This window comes from Branchiostoma floridae, chromosome 7 (genome assembly GCF_000003815.2).
Source record: "Branchiostoma floridae strain S238N-H82 chromosome 7, Bfl_VNyyK, whole genome shotgun sequence".
NCBI classification, from domain to species: domain Eukaryota; kingdom Metazoa; phylum Chordata; class Leptocardii; order Amphioxiformes; family Branchiostomatidae; genus Branchiostoma; species Branchiostoma floridae.
In genome coordinates, this window is record NC_049985.1 from 13,972,603 (window position 1) to 13,990,985 (window position 18,383).

At 38.2% G+C, this 18,383-nt stretch overlaps 2 protein-coding genes across 3 annotated transcripts in view; one reads left to right on the plus strand and one right to left on the minus strand.

Moving 5' to 3' along the window:
• Positions 1-18,383, plus strand: part of LOC118419001 (protein SDA1 homolog) — a 131,844-nt gene that overhangs the window by 104,824 nt on the left and 8,637 nt on the right. The gene's annotated exons all lie outside the window — the stretch shown is intronic.
• LOC118419003 lies at positions 5,739-15,298 on the minus strand. Of its 2 annotated transcripts, XM_035825211.1 has the most exons (4): positions 14,823-15,298; positions 9,800-10,179; positions 8,260-8,295; positions 5,739-6,491 (listed from the first exon to the last, which is right to left on the minus strand). In XM_035825211.1, exons 2-4 carry the CDS (start codon positions 10,085-10,087, stop codon positions 6,444-6,446), a joined length of 372 nt encoding a protein of 123 aa, XP_035681104.1. In that variant the 5' UTR covers positions 10,088-10,179; positions 14,823-15,298; the 3' UTR covers positions 5,739-6,443. The 2 variants fall into 2 exon arrangements, 1 of the variants encoding a protein (XP_035681104.1); XR_004831580.1 differs by lacking the exon at positions 8,260-8,295 and having other exon boundaries at positions 14,823-15,278.

Below are 18,383 nucleotides of genomic sequence, written 5' to 3' on the forward strand. Positions count from 1 at the left end.
ATCAGATCCCAGTCCCTAAATCTTAGTTTGAAGACTGAATACTTCGGTTCGTAGGAAATTTGAATGGGGATTTATGTGACTGTTTTGTAGCTAGGAAGGGTACGTAAATGACAATATTATGTACAAGGCTTTTCAGCTTTTTAGTAGAAGGAAATTGTTGAGGAAGTGTGACTGAATACAGTGATAAAATGCTGGACAATTTTGTGTGATCAAAGTTTTATGGAAGAGCTGCATCGTCCCCTTGCAGATCATAAAGTTTGGGATGAGTTTTGATGTGTTGCTGGATACTTTACAAGACACATGCAGTGTAGAACCACCAGTAGTAACAACTGCCTATGTTTCAGTACCATGGACTGCACTTTGATGACTGTGAAAGCCTACTCTGGACCCATTCTGCTGAAATTAGCAATAATGAAATATACTGTAAACTCACTGAGAAAATTTTTCTCTGACCTGTAGTGTAAATAATCAAAAATATGGCAGGGATGAGTTGATGATTGCCTTGACTTCTTCACTCAAGTTGTGGTGTGATCAAAGACACTTTGGTATTCTAACCTTTACTGCCTTTGTTGCATGTTTTCATGGGTTATGTATGACTCCACATTATTACCATTACCACCATAGCTAAAGATTAAGCTTAGTGCTCATGAATAGGAAGTTAGTTTCATCTCAATTGTAGTCATAATTGAGAAAACGGGAGGATAAATTCTGGGTTAAGTCTGACTCACGCAGATTACAGTCTTTAATCTTATTTAGCCAAGGAAGCCAAGTCATGCATTTGTGAAGGAAGAATGGTACCCACGTCAAATTTCAATTGCCTCCAATTTGATGGAATGGCGTGCTAAATTCTGCTTGAGCCTGTCCTTCCACTGCAGTAGGCCTGCATGATAAGTTACTTGTGATTGTTCAATTCATCTCAAGCTCTTCTGAAGTGTGTTGAAATTTTTATCACTTGTGCTTTTGTACCCTTGATTGCATGACTCTTTTATGAATGTCAGAATTGGAGATGAACTGTATGGTGTTTGTTATTGTAGACAGTTCAGTGAGCATGAAAATTGGGTTACCTTTTAGTTTTCTTTGTTTGGGATGTAACCACATAAATCCATTCTTTGGATCATTTACTGCAGTACATCTTGGTTTGATACCGTTCCAGACAGTATGGCTGCTGTATGTAAAATTTTGTTTATACAGAAAGTTTCCAAAGTGTCCAGTGATGGTTCTTTGGTATCATGGTCCTGTGCTTTACATTTTTGTTAATAGGACACATGTTTTGTGCTAATTGAGGTTTTTATTGACCAGAGATACGGTTAGATGTTAGAGTTACATCAGATTCTATGTTATAGATCATATGATGAATTGAATTCATGTACTAGATATTGTAGTGTGTCTTGAATGTGCTGACAATCGCATGATTCATAATCATAGATTGTCAACTAATTATGTACATGTCTGTCTTTGACTCTAGGTCTATCAGAATTCCATTTGAAAACATGAACTGCTCATATAGGATGTTTTACATCCAACCCTTAGTTGACATGAGTACCAGAGAGCCACTTGAAATCAAATTACCCCTGCAGTTTACCCTTGACCTATCCGTGACCCGAGGTTGCACTCTTTAATCTATCATCCTCTGGCTTTCCATGTTCACGTCACACTTCTGCCTGAGGTGCTTGAACCTTGAAATCAATGTTGCGCTTGTTTCTGTCATTGCCCCCGAGAGGTCAAAGGGTAGTACCTTTTCACCTGGCTTGTGCAAGGCAAAATGGCAATACATAACCAGCATGTATTTGATGTGAGATTGTGGGCACCGATATGTATGTATCTCTTACTTTGTCTGTGTCACAATACAAAATGTAGTTCAAGATTCAAAAGACTTTCAGCCTTTCTTGTTCGGTTTGTGGGCACCGGCATGTGTCTCTTACTTTGTCTGTGTCACAATACAAAATGTACCTTTAGATTCAAAAGGCTAACAGCCTTCCTATCTGATGTCAGTGCCACTGCCCGGGCAGTGGCACTGACATAGGGCCCTATTTGGTGAATCAGTGGTATTGGAGGGCACACTTGTGTCTTTTGCAGAGGTTTTAAGTTCAGTAGAGGTTATGATTTTTAACCTTTAAACCTTTCTGAAGTCATTACGTCATCATTGTTGAGGACATCATGAGATGCCAACTCAGGAAGCTTGGATCACCTTATGCCACCCTCTTCTCTATCCTCCATTAGCGAGACCCATGTCTCTCCTGACGGTGTCAATGAGAAGGATCACAGGTTAAGTATGATGGTCCAAAAGAGCCACCTGGATGTTGCAGACAATGCTGACAGCAAAATTTGATTTTCAGACTTTTGAACTTTTTTTACTCTGTACTGTACCTCCCTTTCTGTCAGGCCAGCGATAGGTCATAAAAAAGTTGCATTACGTTTTGTCCCATATAAGTGGGTTGAACGGGGTGATAGAGAGGCAATCTATGAGAAAATGCACAATCCCGTTAAAGGAAAAGTAGAACTTTTTGTTGGTACTTGGTATCCTTCCCTGCCACCCCCACAAGATAACATTAGCTCCTGTACTCAAACAACAGGAGCGAATTGATGCATTAGCATGAACATTTTCTAGACTTTGTCTTAATTTTTCTGTTGGTCTGTCAATATATTTTTTCATCTCACCAGGTGCAACTAGGGAGTTTATCAAAGGGCCCTACATACACAACAAAAGATGGAAAAAAATGCAATTCAACTTAAGTACATCAATGATGAAACATTGTCAAATTGTGCAAAAAATGACAAAAGCACTCAAAGTTGATCTATTAACTATTCTGCTTAGCTTAGTGCACAGATTACTAATTGGACATAGTTTTGTGCCCTACATCGTCAAATGTAATCTTCCATTCTATTCTCAGTGAAATCACAGATAGCACATATCCAGATAACTTGTTTATATTCTATTAACGAAGTTAGATCTATTCCACTGAAATGATTGATTTTCTTTATTCTTTTCAGTATTACTCAGTCTATTCATCTGTTTTACCCCTTTTGTATCTTATTCATACACATTGAGCAACAAACATGGTGATCACTTGAACCTCTTTATTGCTTACTGAGAATTACAGTTTTAATTAGCAATACTGGTGTCCTCAGTTCATGCATTGATTTGATCAATTGAGTATATCTTATATTCCTCTGCCTATGATATGTAAATAATTCAATCATGCCATTTTGAAAGACACAATGATAGTATGTCATGTAATATACTACTGCATTGAATGTTACCTTTACTTGTAAACAAGACCATACATTCTGTAAAAATGTACAGATTCACTAGATTTAACTAGACATTTTGCAAAACATTGCTCTGAATAATTTCATTAGTTTTTTTATAATCACTATATAAATCTCTTTACACAAATTTCTTATAAACTCTGGTATACATATTTATTCTAACGTTAGCTCAACTCAGTAATTTTAAAAATGTTTTACAGTGGGACACTGGGTCACAAATAACATTATCATACATGTACTTACAAACAAATTTAACATACAATAAAATAAAATGAAGATGATGGTGATGAATGACAAAAAAGTATAAACAACAGAATGATATTATCAAAATTCAATATTTATGGTGTATTGCCTCTGAGAACAGAATCTAGACTAAAACAAGAAACTTTCAGATGATCTACAATTATTTATAAAAAATTGAAATTGAATGTGTATACAATTTGTTACATATATTAAAATTGCATAGTACACATTTGCTCAAAACATGTATATATCAACTTAAATAATTGAGTTGGTCAGAAGAGAACCATGTACTTTATTACAAAATTTGTATTATTATCCTGTGGTAAAAGGCATTTCGCCATCAAGCAGACATAGAATAGATCACAATTGTCATTATATTTCAGCCATACCATATATGGTATGGTGAAATATATTGTATTCGTAATGTTTCTTTCTTTCTTTCTTTCTCCTGTCAAATCTTCAAAGCGATTCATCTCCGTCGTTCCGTGACCGAATGACCTGAAATTTAGCACAAAGGTAGAGTGGGTCAATACCAAGGTGTGTTTTTCTGATTTTATTCATATCTGCCTCTAAAATGATTTTATTGAAGTTTAAAGGTCATGTTTTGACCAAAACTGTATATTGTGGCCCCCTGTTCCCTTGAATTACAATGGAATGACCTTAGATTTGGTGTAGATAGGCATTAGATAGTTGGTAAAATGATCCAAGTAAAATTTTTGGTATAAACCAATTTCAAATTATTAATTTCTGCACTTTTCTGAGGGGAAATTGGTTTTCTTTCGGTCTTCTCCCGTGAACTCCAGTGACCCCAGAGCCCACACGTGCCAGGTGCCAGCTGTCTGGGGAGAGCGAGAGTTAATTACTTTATGGACGCCAGCCAATCAGCGACGAGAAAGGCGAATGCTAGTTAATATTCATAAGCGGGGCCTTGCAATCCCGTATATACACAAACAGATGCACATTACAGCCTTACAGTTGCCATATTGTGCCCTGTGCCCGGTTTGAAATTGTAGTTTGCGAGGATTTGGAGTTCAGACAGGGTCATTTGAGCGGTAGCGGACGGTACGCGTGCATTGAACGTTAGTGGCGATGACTTTACCAACATTCCGCATGGCACTATCAATCATTTTCGGCAGATTTGGACAGGGAAAATTGGACAGTTTGCGTTTAGTTTTGATACGTAAGTTTGACAGTGGCGAGAATGGATGTATTTTTCCCGAACAAATGTAGGTACTTCTAGTATTGTTGTTGTTCTTTTTTGACGTAAACTTTGTACATTAAAATTGTAAGTAACTTTAAACTGCCAGAGTTTGAGCCCAATAAAACACTCTCAGTACCAGAGTATCACCACTGACCTCCGAAAAGAAACCCACGAACAAGGTAGAAACACCTATCCTTCAGGTCTCGCACGCTACGAGCAGGAAATTATAACACTCAGACAAGATTACGTCCGATGGCTCAGCGGATTGCATACAAAGTAAAACAATTTAACAGTGGTATGCAGGGGCATATACTTAACAAAGAATTCGAAGGAAAATGAAATAACGTTATACAGATAAAGCCAAATCAAATTAACTTGTTGGTCCTGCAGCTGGGATTTTTCAGAAAAGAAATGAAGCGACAGAGTGGTAAAATTCTTGTAAAAATTCGTGACGTCTCCGTTTATAATGGCTCATACAAAACAAGAAGAAGATTGAAGTTTTTTAGCTTGAAAAAAAAACAACACTCCTACTACACAGTACCTGCACCTGCTTGACAATTATCAAAATGTATGCCCTATAGCTACTTGCTTAAAAAAAAGTTCACTGCAATGATAAATGTACCCACATCACAAGGAGATTATTACGGTATTTAGACCTAGTTATCGAAGTGGAAATTGTTGAATGGCGTCATGTAATTTCATGATGAAAATCTTAATGGAAGATGCGTTTTTTTTCACTCTCGGAAAAATAGGAGCTGCCGCAATTCTAAAAACCAATCAGTTATGCATAGGCGCTCCTGTGGAAGATTATATTCTTCCATATGGGCCCGGGGCATATTGGGCAAGCTCTGTTTTGACCTGGAATCAATTCACAATATTAGTTCTCTTTTGGGGATAACTTACAGTTAAAATATTGCATTTTTGCGCAGGGGTGACTTGGAACAGTCCAATGTTGCGTGGGAATGGGTATGGCTGAAATATGCTGTATTTGCACCCAAGCAAATGTCGGCCTTTCTAGTTGTCTGATATGTTTCTCTTACGGTGCACCAGATGTCATGGTGGGAAGATGGACTAATGAAATAAATACACAGGACATTTCACAAGGTTTGATGTGAAAAGTAAAGCATGGAACAGTATAAATTTACTTGCATAATAGGTGTGAGAAGAACAGAAAGTTGTGTACATAACTTACCACCTCGGCAAACTAGACTTCTAGCACTTCAAATTAATCTCTACATCATGCATAGTGAAATGATACCATGCTGGATATATGTGTTACATTATCATGTGGCTTCTGTTATACATCTTTTATATACACTGATCATTGCTTGATTCTTATCATTATTTGCCTTATATTGCCTAAGAAATTTTGCTTTCAGTATTAGCGATATGCTGCCATTTTTCATATTTACAATGGATGCATTAACTTGGATGATTTTACATATTCTATAGAATATTGAAGAGATATGTGATATGTACATATTTGGAAGAGTTTGTAACATAATGCTACATGAATTCACTTCTCTCTATTTTGTAACTAGTACAAAGTCTTTCTCTAAAGAAAAGAAACTGAACACTTTTCTCCTATCACCAACTAGCATGTTTCAATATTGCAACAATTACTCCCATACATGTCTGATAGCCAATAGACTAGAAATTGTAGAGGAAGTTGCCAAGTATTGCACTGATATTTGATTGTCCATCCATATTTCCTGCTGGGTTATCCTCTTCACTCTGCCACTATAGTGTGGGTTGTCTCCGCGCGCACCAAGTTGTTCTGAAAAAGACGGAGTTGTAATCGTGATGAGAAGTGGCGGTGCACAGAAGGCAGTATGTTTGGCAGTACATTAGAGGTTTGAGATGGATAGAGATGGATGGATGATGGAGTACCAGGATAGGACTCTGTTGTGGATGCTCTGATGGCATACAAATCATGCTCACTTGTTTGAAGACATTGTAATAGTGGTACTGATAGCAATAAATGGACTTTTTTGCAAACTGTCTGTGATGAACTTGGTGGATGATGTACAGTCAAACCTGTATTAGCGGCCACCTTTGCATAACGGCCACCTGCCCATAGTGGCCACTTTTTGTCGGTCCCTTGGATTCGTAATGATTAAGAAATAGGCTTAGCGGCCACCTGTCCAACGCGGCCACGGCCACACGATTTCCGGTCCCGCAGGTACAAAAACACTGCCGATTACGGCCACGCGGACCGCTGATCTATGTTTCGGCACGCGTTCGGCCATATACAGCGGTCGTATCGTCACCCTACGCCGGATTTAAAACCTCTTTGACTTATTTTCAAAACAAAACTTCGTAAACTGGCGCTACCCATACGTGCTGACAAACGAGGTCATATAAGGTCAATAGACGACACCAATATTACGGAGGCAAATTGTGTTAAAGTTACGTTCTAATACACTATCGCTTAGGTTAATTTACATCACAAAAATTTCTAAATAAATTGTTACAAAGAAAAATGATATGAACTTCAGACTATGGTGGATTTTATTCTTACATTTATTAAGAGATAAGTCTAAAATGACGTGACTTTTCTTGTGAGTACCACATTAGCATAATGGGCGAATCTGACGTGTGAACGCGAGCGGGAACACACGGACGGCGAAGTATCAAAGGATAGAAGACGAAAGATCAAAGAAATATGACGATACCAGACAATATCAACTGTAGAACATTTAAAACTTTTTATAGCTTTTGTTTTCTTAATACATATAGTGTAAAAATCATTGCAGTACATGTACAGTACTGTATTATGTGAATAAAGATCAGTGGGTACTAAAACCATGTGTAACTTATTGCTTGTGGTCAATTAATTAGCATATTCTCTATAGTGGCCACCTCTCTATAGTGGCCAATTTTGACCAGTCCCTCGAGTGGCCGCTATAGACAGGTTTGACTGTACTATCATGACGTCATACAGCAGATTCAGACAGGCATGAGGTGGTTATTGTTATGCTAATGTTATTCTCGAAACATGCGCAATTATGTTATTGTATATAGTCATGCTAGGAGTTTGTGGAAAGACTAATTGGATTGGTCAAGCATTAGATATACTAGATTTTTATCTAACATGCATGTTTGTTTATATGTTGAATGCATGTTACTTTTCGACCAATTGGAATGATGATGATTTAGTTGAAACTTTTGAACTTCCCTTCTTTCATTTTCATGAAATAGAAACAGCAAGTTGCCTTCTGGCAACAAATGAGCAGTATTGAAAGAAAACTCTTTCAATCCTTATGTACATGCTATCACTTCTATCTTTTAAGTTGGCACTTGGGGAAGGGTAGATGTTCCCTTTACTTTAGAATCCTAAAATATCTACTTTTCATATTTGTACCAACTGTGCATCTGAACATCTTGTACCATGATCAACATGACTAACAGGCAGGCATGCAATTTTGCTCCTCAAATTTAGCATGGTGTTTAGAGCATGTGTTCTGAGCAAGGTCATTAGTGGTGGGATGGAACAAGCTGCATGACCGTGAGGTGAACTTGACAGTAAACTTGGTCATACATACCAAACCTTCGTGCCAACTCCATGGCAAGGTCATGATCTAAGGTCATTGATACAGTGTAGTGCATTAGTTTTAGAGCATACCAACAGAACATTCCATCAGGCTTTTATCATAATGGATTACTAAAGGCTTGGACTCTACATATAATGGCTAATAGCAACTTTTGTTTGAAGGTCACAGACTGCCAAATGTAAAAAGGGCGATATTATTCTCCTTTCTACTCCTTCAGAGGATTTGGCGCTAGGAAGAGTAGCACTCTGAGCTACTCCATTATGTCTTATTCAAAGAAAGAGGAGCATGGACATATTTTGGAAAAAAAATCATATTCGAAGAGGGGAGGTGACTGAACTAGAAAAATATACAAGTTATTATACATGAGTCAAACTCATGGAAATAGTTTGAAAGTCATTCTGTAGATTTTTGTCTCATCATAAAAAGGTACTTATTGTGTGTAGAGGGGGACTCTCAAGAGTTAAATTCTCCTACATGTATCAATATTAGATATATAATGCTCATTTGTAGAAAAAAACTTTTGTATGCCAATATGCATGTAAACTAAAGCAAAGGTTCTTTTTTGTACCATGGAATTCTTTTTTGTATCTTAACATATAGGATCCTGACAATTCAATCGACCCAATTCCAGTTCATTGTGTTTGGATAAGTAGGAGAAATAGTTGTTGAAGGAAGGTTTCCATTAGAATCTAATCCATCTACTAACTAAGTAGCTATATTAAAACGTTGGGTGGAAACAGCAAGTAAATCTAGCAAATATCCCAGTATACAAGATATGAAAAACTGTAAATTCAAGTTGAATGATTAAGGATTGGAAAGTACATTGCATGGTTAAGTTTTGTGTAACCTGCACAACAACATTGATTTTCAGCACCAAGGACACCACCTGTCAAGTGATGTTGGTATTGCCAAAGAATTTCAGTGCAGGTCAAAAATGCCCCCTGTCATGCCAAGTGCAAACTGCAGAAGCTGCAGCTTTCAACCATTCCAAATATGATACCCCTTCCTTTGCAGTCATTCTAGCAAGCAGGAACCAAGCAAGGTTGCCACCTGTCAATCCACATACAAACTGCATGCACATACTTTGCTATTATTGTAGTAATATAAACATATTATGTATAAAAATATATCAAACAATGATATAGCTTTGCAGTCCTTTAGGTTTCATCCCCAAAGACCAAGATGCATGATGCATAAATATGTGCATTAAAGGAAGCTTATACAACCATTTGATTTAACTCTAGCTATTGTAACTAGCAGGCCATTATTCTTGTCATTAGAGTGGAACTTGAAACTCTGCTGCATTACCATAGCCTTGCCATATGGCATTAATTATGAAGCAAGATGCAAAAAAAAATTATGGACTAAGTGTTACTCATTTTAGTCTGTGTTCTGTAAAATGACCCATATAGTAGGCTGAAATATAGATCTGCATGCTGAAAGCTATTTGTTGCCCCTGGCTTGTTGATATCTTTTTAAAATAACTGAACAGAGATTGTGAGAATCTACAGCACTGAAAGTCTGGCCTGACCTCTGATGGTGACAGTGACACAAGTTCCGCCCCATCAAAACTATCCGTTGTCTCTTCTCGGAGCCTCTCATGTATACGCCCTCCTGATATGGTCGGTAGGGGCGCTGGAGTGTTGACTCTCGATGATACAGTTCTCTGTTCTTTCAAAAACATGTACATGAAGACTGCGATAAAGAGGAACACACCAAGAGCCCCAGCGCCAATCAGGCTCAGTGCTGCAATTCCAGGGGGTTTGATGACGATCCCCGACACTTCATAGTACGTGACCCCAGGGTCAGAAGTCATCATTATTTCGATAGGTCGTGTTTTCTGCTGTCAGAATCAGGATACCTGCCAGTTGGCCAAGGGGTTCCTCCTTCTCATGGGAGAGCCTCTGGCAGCTGGAATAGATGAGGAAACAGTGTCAGGTACTACTCTGTGTAGTGGTGCGTACCGGTCCGCCGAACCGGACTTAGACTTGCTATAACTTTTGGTTCAAGTCCGGTTAAAACCGGAACGTCGAAAACCGGTTTTCTGGAAAACCGGAAATCTCTTTCTTGTTGTATACTAGTATCATCTAAAACAACGCTAGATGCCTTTGTAACTTAATTAATAAAATAACGTTTTTCTGCGAAAATAAATTGTCCAACCGCCATAAGCGGGCCAAGCACATGGTCGCGCCACGGGAACCAGAGTCCTTTCAAAATCCAGCAACGCGGCAAAAATGACAGGTTCTGTTTAGCAATATTACCTATGAAAATAACGTATGCGGATTTATTTATCTCCTGGTACAGGTTTTAAGTCCCATATTCTCTGAAAATAAAGAAAATTTTCCGAGATAAACAAGCTAAAACAAATCTCCGCGACTGTTTACATTTTCCGCTTGCCGGGATATTTCACTGAAGGCATGGGCGAGCAGCTTGTTAAAAAGAAACACGTTTTAATTTTTAAAAAATTTAAGTTTATAAAGTTATTTTATACTTCTTTCGTTTATCTATGTAAGGAATAAATTTACAATTAATTTGGAAGGTTGAATGTAGAGTATAAAAACACAACACGCATCATTTCTACCTGCATTACAGTAGGCTATTCCATTGACCCCTATGACCTCACAAGCGCCACTGAAATTTCGGGCCGTCACAAAAAGCAAGCGGAAAAGGTCGAATTTTGCCGTGATTTCCAGGGATGCATTACTGCCATTAGGGCTTTACACACTCCGTCAAGCTAACTCAGAATCTCAGAGATTTTAGCTTTTTACTAGTTTTTTACTAGTGGCTTTACAACCACCTTTAAACAGAGACAAAGGGAGCCACAGACCTTCTGCAACATGATCCATTGCTCACGGAGTCACAAGTGCTATCTACACAATGGGACGTCACAGTATCAGTGGATTGTCCATTCCTTGACAAAAGTCCAAAATTTTTGTGATGGAAATTTCAGTGTAGTCGTATTCAGATGTCAATGTAGGCTTTTTCTTTCCCTATCCTTTTCTGTTTAACTCCATAAAAATAGAGACACCCTGTAGTATGTGACTACAGACTAGTCTCAGAAGTCTTACAATTATGTACTCCCCAGTATGCCATCCTTCATTCAGTAATATGCTTCTCTGACAGTATGATGACATGTTGAAATAATTGGTAAGAATGGTAACTTTCCACAATGTAGTATTCACATGCAATGAGGCACACAATGAGGTGATATTTACCCACGTCATAACCAATAAATGAACACAGATAGAGATATGAGAACATTTACTGCAGCTATAAAGGTAAAAAGTTGCCTGTGCAGCAGAGATAAACAGAGGAGCAGGTCTGCATACAAATGTCTGCTTGATCTATCTATGGTGCTGAAAGAGGAGATGTGGTTTATCGTGATACTTGACGTGATGACGCCCCAGGGTTTCCTCACGGGGGTCTGCGAACAGTTATTTTCTGACGTAGAAGCATTTACAGTCTCTCCAGTGGGATGCTAGATTACTGTGAAGAAGACAATTACATATCCTCCTCCCTCTTTTCTGGTAAGTGTTGCTAGAACAGCATAAAGTGGTGGGGTTTACTGTGTTATATCATCAAGGAGTTGCAGCTGTAGGGGGGTGGGGGTTTCTTTGGAGAAATGGTACTAAGAATTCCCATAGGCTGGATAATGAGAATGCTGGAACTGACTGATAACGGACTCCACAACACATCAAATACTTCAGACTCTTCCATTGTCAAAAGATGGGGAGGGGCAAGCTGTAGAATGTGAAGTCAGGCAAACAAATGGAGAGAAAAAATTGTCCTGTTCCTCAATTGTCTAAAACACAGTGAAGCACAAAACTTATAAAAGCATAGAAATTAGCACAGTGTGTCATATCGCAGCATGATACATGGTTTTACGGGAGATTACAAATTTTTTTATGTTTATTTTTGTATGCAAGGTGAAACATTTTACATGACCCCAAAAAGCTATAAAATAATATAGCCTGGTTGAATGTACCCTGCTACATATATGTATTCCTTAACCTTCATTAATAATTCTCCCTGCTTATTTTTAGAATAAAAAGGCACATCCATCTGCATATGGTAGTAACGTTACATCACGAAATCTTACTTGCTATTGTCTTGTTTTTCCTGTATCCATGGATGCATTACTGTTAGTAATCCGATAACAATAGGTAGGCTGTTAAACTGCCATACATGACTATAGGCTGAGTTCAAATGTCAAACTTCAAAAAGCAATTACACAAGAAGGATTTGAAAGAAAAAGACCCGAGTCTTTGCCAAAATTGTCTTGAGAAAAAAATATGTGTGTATGAATTATTGACATGAATCGAGATTTATACTGACAGGTACCAACTAAGCCTGTCTATCATCAACCCACGTTTTTCTGGTCTAGGGAACATTCTTTCAACACGGTGTGTAATATTGCAAATTAGAAATTGAATATAGGGTGGTTCAATGACCTTGTAGTTAGAGTTTTTGACTTTTGCCCTTGTGTAAGACACTTACATCAATATCGTCACTTTTCTCAGATGAAAATGAGTACCTACATGACTGTACATTTTGGTTTGGTGTGGTTTGGTTTGATACAGATCTCCATTAGTGACTGATATGTCACTATTCTTCCTGGAGTCCGGAGTGATTTTTAGAGAATCATCAACTCTAGCCTTTAGGCCCGGGACGTGTCTTGGATAGGGCATTCAGTAAAGGTCCTGTGTTTGAGGAGAATCATACCTGAACCACAACAACAGCCCACCACACTTATCATAAAGAGTTTGTGTCTATCCCAGTGTGAAAGGATCAACTAGATCTGTCCAGATATGCAGCTTGTACTCTTCAGTACAAACCTGATATGTTTATGTGTGTGTATGCAATGCAAACAAGCAAATATGAATGATAATGTGGAAAACAAGCCTGACCTCATTTCACTTCATCTCAAGTTTTAACCTAACGCTAGTTCCCCTTTACTGGCAGGGTAACCTATATTTGTTGTTTTTTAAAATAAGGTATTTGATGGTACATGTATCAAGTCAAGGATCATGAAGTCGAGGGACGGTGGTTTCAAACTGCAAAATTGTGAAAATATTGCAATTTGAAACCAGCATCTGTCGACATGATATCCCTTAATATTCTGTTTGTGAAAACAATGGAAATAGGTTACCCGGCGGATAAAGGTGAACTACTGTTAACTGTGGATGAGAAAAGAGAAGGAAAGACCCAGACATGAACCACTAACGTTAAATGCAAACCATTATTATTCACTTTGTCACCACAGCAAGAATCACACCATACAATGTCCCTTGAAAACCCATTGGTTGAAGTAAATGTTGGTCAGAGTGATGTAATGGGATTCCTATAGTGGTGCAATGATTTAGTATCCCCGGCCACCCCGCAGGATTGACCTGCTGCATATTACGGGTTGTGTGTTCGTTAATGTTGGAAAAAATCAATAAAGCCGAATTCTTGTGGGTAATTCATACAGATTTAAGAAGATAATGCAGTATGTTCTTAATTAGGGATATCTGCTCTTTGTAATCAAATATCATGTGTTTTTATCATAATCCTGATCATACCTATTTGCTGATTCAATGCTCTATCAGTAATATGTATGAGTTGCAAAATAGGTCTCTTAATTGCTTTGAAATGTTTTTGCATCAAGAAATTTGCTACCAACAAAAGGAAGTATCTTTTTAAGCAATTGTATATCTATGTTAAATACAAAGATATTGCATTTTAGACGTTAAGTTGATTTTTGTACCGTACACTTGCTACACGTGCTAAATGGAATTGTTTACATCCCAGATCTTTGCTTCGTGCATTTAAAATACTGTTGTCTTTTTTGTAGGCTAGTGGGTATGTAGGTAACAGATACCTCCAACAAAGATTATATAGTAGTACTACAGAGAAAATAATTAATGAATATAATTGATCATTGTAGTTTTTTACACAATATGTATAATGTCAAGTCAAATCATGTATAATATCAAATATGCATAATATTTATGTTACATTTTGTGCATATAGCATTATCTGCTTGGTATTCTTTACTTATTGCATTGCCCCACACTTATCTATAATAAACTGGAAGGTAAGACATTTATAGCCTGAATGCATCGTAATCTTATAGGCTAACTGTACATGATCTGAATACAGCTTTGGAATGCTGTACATGCATACTGACAGGGTGTTCTTGGTGTCATAGAATTTGAATTGAATGTCCTAACATTCCTGGATGCGCTAAAAATATACATCCTTCACTTATTCCAACCTTCCTGTGCTCTAGTGTCCCCCTGCAGTTATTGCAGGGATGTAGTATAATATGTAGAATGAATTAGGTACACGACAGCCCGGCACTGCAATACAATTACCCCCTGTAGCCAGCCTACCCTAACTTTCACCCAGCATATAAATAACGACAGCTTTGGATCTGCCGGTCGTGTGGTGCTATGGCCAGTAATCTTCCCTCATCCTGTGAGGTCATACCGCATTTGAAGAAGATACCGCTAACTCGCCTGTCAACAATTCACCACGGCTCCTAACAAAGGTTATCAATAAGAAGAACATACCTCCAGGTTTCCAGCAAAGGGAGGAAGTCTCACCCACATATCCACTTGTGTTCCACAGCTGTGATGATCTCCTTTGTTCTGACACTACTGTTGGAAGCCACTGGGCCTTTGCAGCAGTCCGTAGCAATTGCCCACACTTAATAATTGATTAGGGTAGCGCAGTGGGAGTTAGCTCCAGAAACAGCACCTGCTTCTCAAAACTACTTCCATTTCTGTACAAACTGGAGATTTTATACAGTTTGCCTTTGGGATGAAAAAGGAATTGCGAGAAATAGGTCGGAGCTGTTTGAAATGGTATGCGTCTCCTGATTGATGTTGGGTTGTGGTTGGTGGCGATGCTAATTGGTTGTTGGAAGCATTGCCGTTGCCAGGTAATGAGAGAAATACAGACTGGCAGGGCGGAGCCTATAGGAAATCGTCTCTTAACATGCGAGGGGAGCACTGGTGCCATTGGTGAATCCCACTGCCATTAATGAAGCTTGCAATTTGCTTTGATCCATCATATAGAAATTTTAAAAGAATAACAGTTGTTATTTGGTATTTCTTCATTTTCATGCCTATAAAGAAAGACTATGGTAAATTTTCTTATGAGGATTTATGACATTTTGTAAGAATTGTTGATGTTTATTTCGGAGCTATTGATTATGCTAAGCTCCAGCCTTTTGTAGATTCTAGAAATTCCCTCATTGGTGCCCCTTGGAATATTGACTTTTTCTACTGCTGCCTGTTCATTGATTGAAGAATGCCTTGTTTAGCCTACCTTAAGCATGCTCAGTAGGCTGTCAAATGCTCATTACATTTCTCATATTGATGTGCTGGGATATAGAAAACTACTACTTGTACTTACATTACTTGTACTTACACAACATATCATGCCTTGTGGTAAGCCTTTTGGTATTACAAAGGTGACATATCTCCTGCATTTATACAGCATGTGCCAAGATTCTTGGTATTCTGTGCTGTTTCAGATCAGCATATGTCTGTCTAAAGGTATACCGTTATATCTGGTAATAAATAGCCTTGATTGTCACCATATTTCCAGACTCAAGATAGATAGCCTATAGAATATTCTACTTTGGGGGCTCTTTCGTCCTTGAATAGCATATGACTAATGACTCCCCTCAGTCCTAGTATATCATGTGGCTATGCATATAAATCAGCACTGTTTTAATGAAATAGCCCCAATGTCAGCAAATAAGTGGTGGTCTTTAAATGTTAATGCATCATTCCTTAGACTGTTACAGAAAGATTTCCACATTGACAATGTTATGTCTACTCAAAAGCTACCCTTAAGAAATTAAATTTGGCTTCAAAATGTCAATGTTGGCAACATTAACCCCCTACAAAATCACTGCTTTCTCCAAATGGCAATCCACAAAGGGTCAGTTGTGACCTGGCCAACGTTCTGACTTAATGACACCCTGGGCATTGCTGGTTTACTCTGGGTAATTTGTTACAGATCATTGTCTCTGTCATGAGGGTCTGCATGGGGGAATGCTGGCAATGCTTAACGGTTAATTCTGGAGTACATGTAGGTAACGCTTAACGTTAAATTCAGAAAGACCAACAATGGCTTAGTGGTAAATTCCAAAGCTTCTGTAGGACTCACCCACTTAAATGTAGTGACGGAACTTTTGCGTCATAGCTCTCTGTGAGGTGTGGAGGCAGTGACAACAAAATCATCTTGAATGCAATGTATTCAGGAGTATGATCTCCAAGGGTTCTTTAGTGTTGCCTCCACAGGTCTGGTCCTATGAAGAATGTCTGAATAATGGTTGACGATGAACACAGGATAACAAATAATATGTGACGTACTATTAAACTGTCCAATAATGCTTCCCCAACAATATGCTGATAATGCTTGACATTGAATACAGATGCCCAGCTACGATTAACAGTGAATTAAAATAGCTCGCAACGCTTAATGGAAAAGGGCATGTAGACCCTCCGTAATGCTTTAGATATAATTTCACTGAAGCCTTCTTACTTCCGCTATGCAATACCAGTCACTTAAGTGCTAACTCTACAGTAGAATTTGGAATCTATACTACAGATATATTGCAGTGGTCAAAAATGCTAAATGGCAAGAATTTAATAATTAATGGTTAACAGTAAACTAACAGATTTGTTCTGTTCTTTTCTATGACTTTCAGACAACATTTGCCAGCACCAATATTTATGCAGTGATACTACTATAACAGTAACTACTGTACAAGCATTTTGATGCAGTGTGACTGTCTGTGCTAAGACTTCCTGGCCCCTATCCCAGAGTTGTTCAGCTTCAGCTTTTTGAATACCAGTCAGTATCTAGGTGGCACCCTGCCAGATATGGCAGTCTGTCTAGAAAATGATATGAGAAAAGAAAATTGTTATTCACTGTCGTGAAAACAGGGTCGGCACAAATGAGGAAATGATGAAAATTCAATATTCTCCAGTCTAACCACTAACCTGATGAAGTACGTATCAGCAATGAAATCATGGGAGTTTTGAAAGCTATGTAATGACATTAGGGCTGCAGCAATTAAGATTAGCACTCCCCACTTTTTCAATGTATTTCATTTTGATCTAGCTCCTCGTGGCTTTGGTTAGTATGAAATTACCCATGACCATTGCTGAAATAAACGATCATTTCTCTCATACTAGTATATCATTCAGTCTCTTCTTGGACCTTTTCCATATTCTAAGTAACTTGCCTGGCTTGGAATACAATTTTCTCTCCAACCCTATGCAATGGCTTTGCCTTCAGATCATTCTAATAACCTGACATATCATCATAGCAGAGATGGATGTTTCAATCACTGTAGTGACTTCCACTTCCACTGCCTTTCATCAATTTACAGCCTCGAAATTCTGTACTTTTCCACAGAAAGAGCCTTGCTCATAATTTTCAAATTGGTAGCGCTTTATTTTCAATAAAAGTTACGGTGCTGTTTATACTTTTTGTGGCATTGCAACCATTGTCTTTGGAGGTGCCTTTCAGTATGCTTCCCCCTGTAATATAATATAATGTGCATGTGTGGAGTGCAGACAGGTAAAATACAGCGCTGTGTGAAAAGCAGCCGTTTATCTTGTGGCACAGACGGGTTTTTGTCAGCGCTGCAAAGACTCTATCTGTCATGATTAATAGCTGCAAACCCCCAGGGTATTGGTTGGAGATGGTGCCATTCTTTCCACCCATGGATGTGTCCTGTGATGTGGAAAATGTGATGCCTTTTATATGGGATGTATGCATGTTGCATGCTGATGTTGCTATGTATGCTATTGCTATGGAGGGAGTATGTAGCCTGGAGTCCAGCCTTGTTTGCTTTAGTCTGGCAGTTAGCAACCTTCGGGAGAAGACTTAAGCAAACAGGGCTGGACTCCAGGCTAGGGAGGATGCACATTTATCAGAGTGTTAGAAATCTACCTGTTTTGAGGAACAAACATTTATATTGTTATATTGCTGTTAATAATGTTTTACTACCACTATTTGCATTAAAAGATTACATGTGCTATGTTAAAGTTATGCATTCTGCTATCATTTCAATAAATATCTAATGATTTTATCAATTCATCTAAACG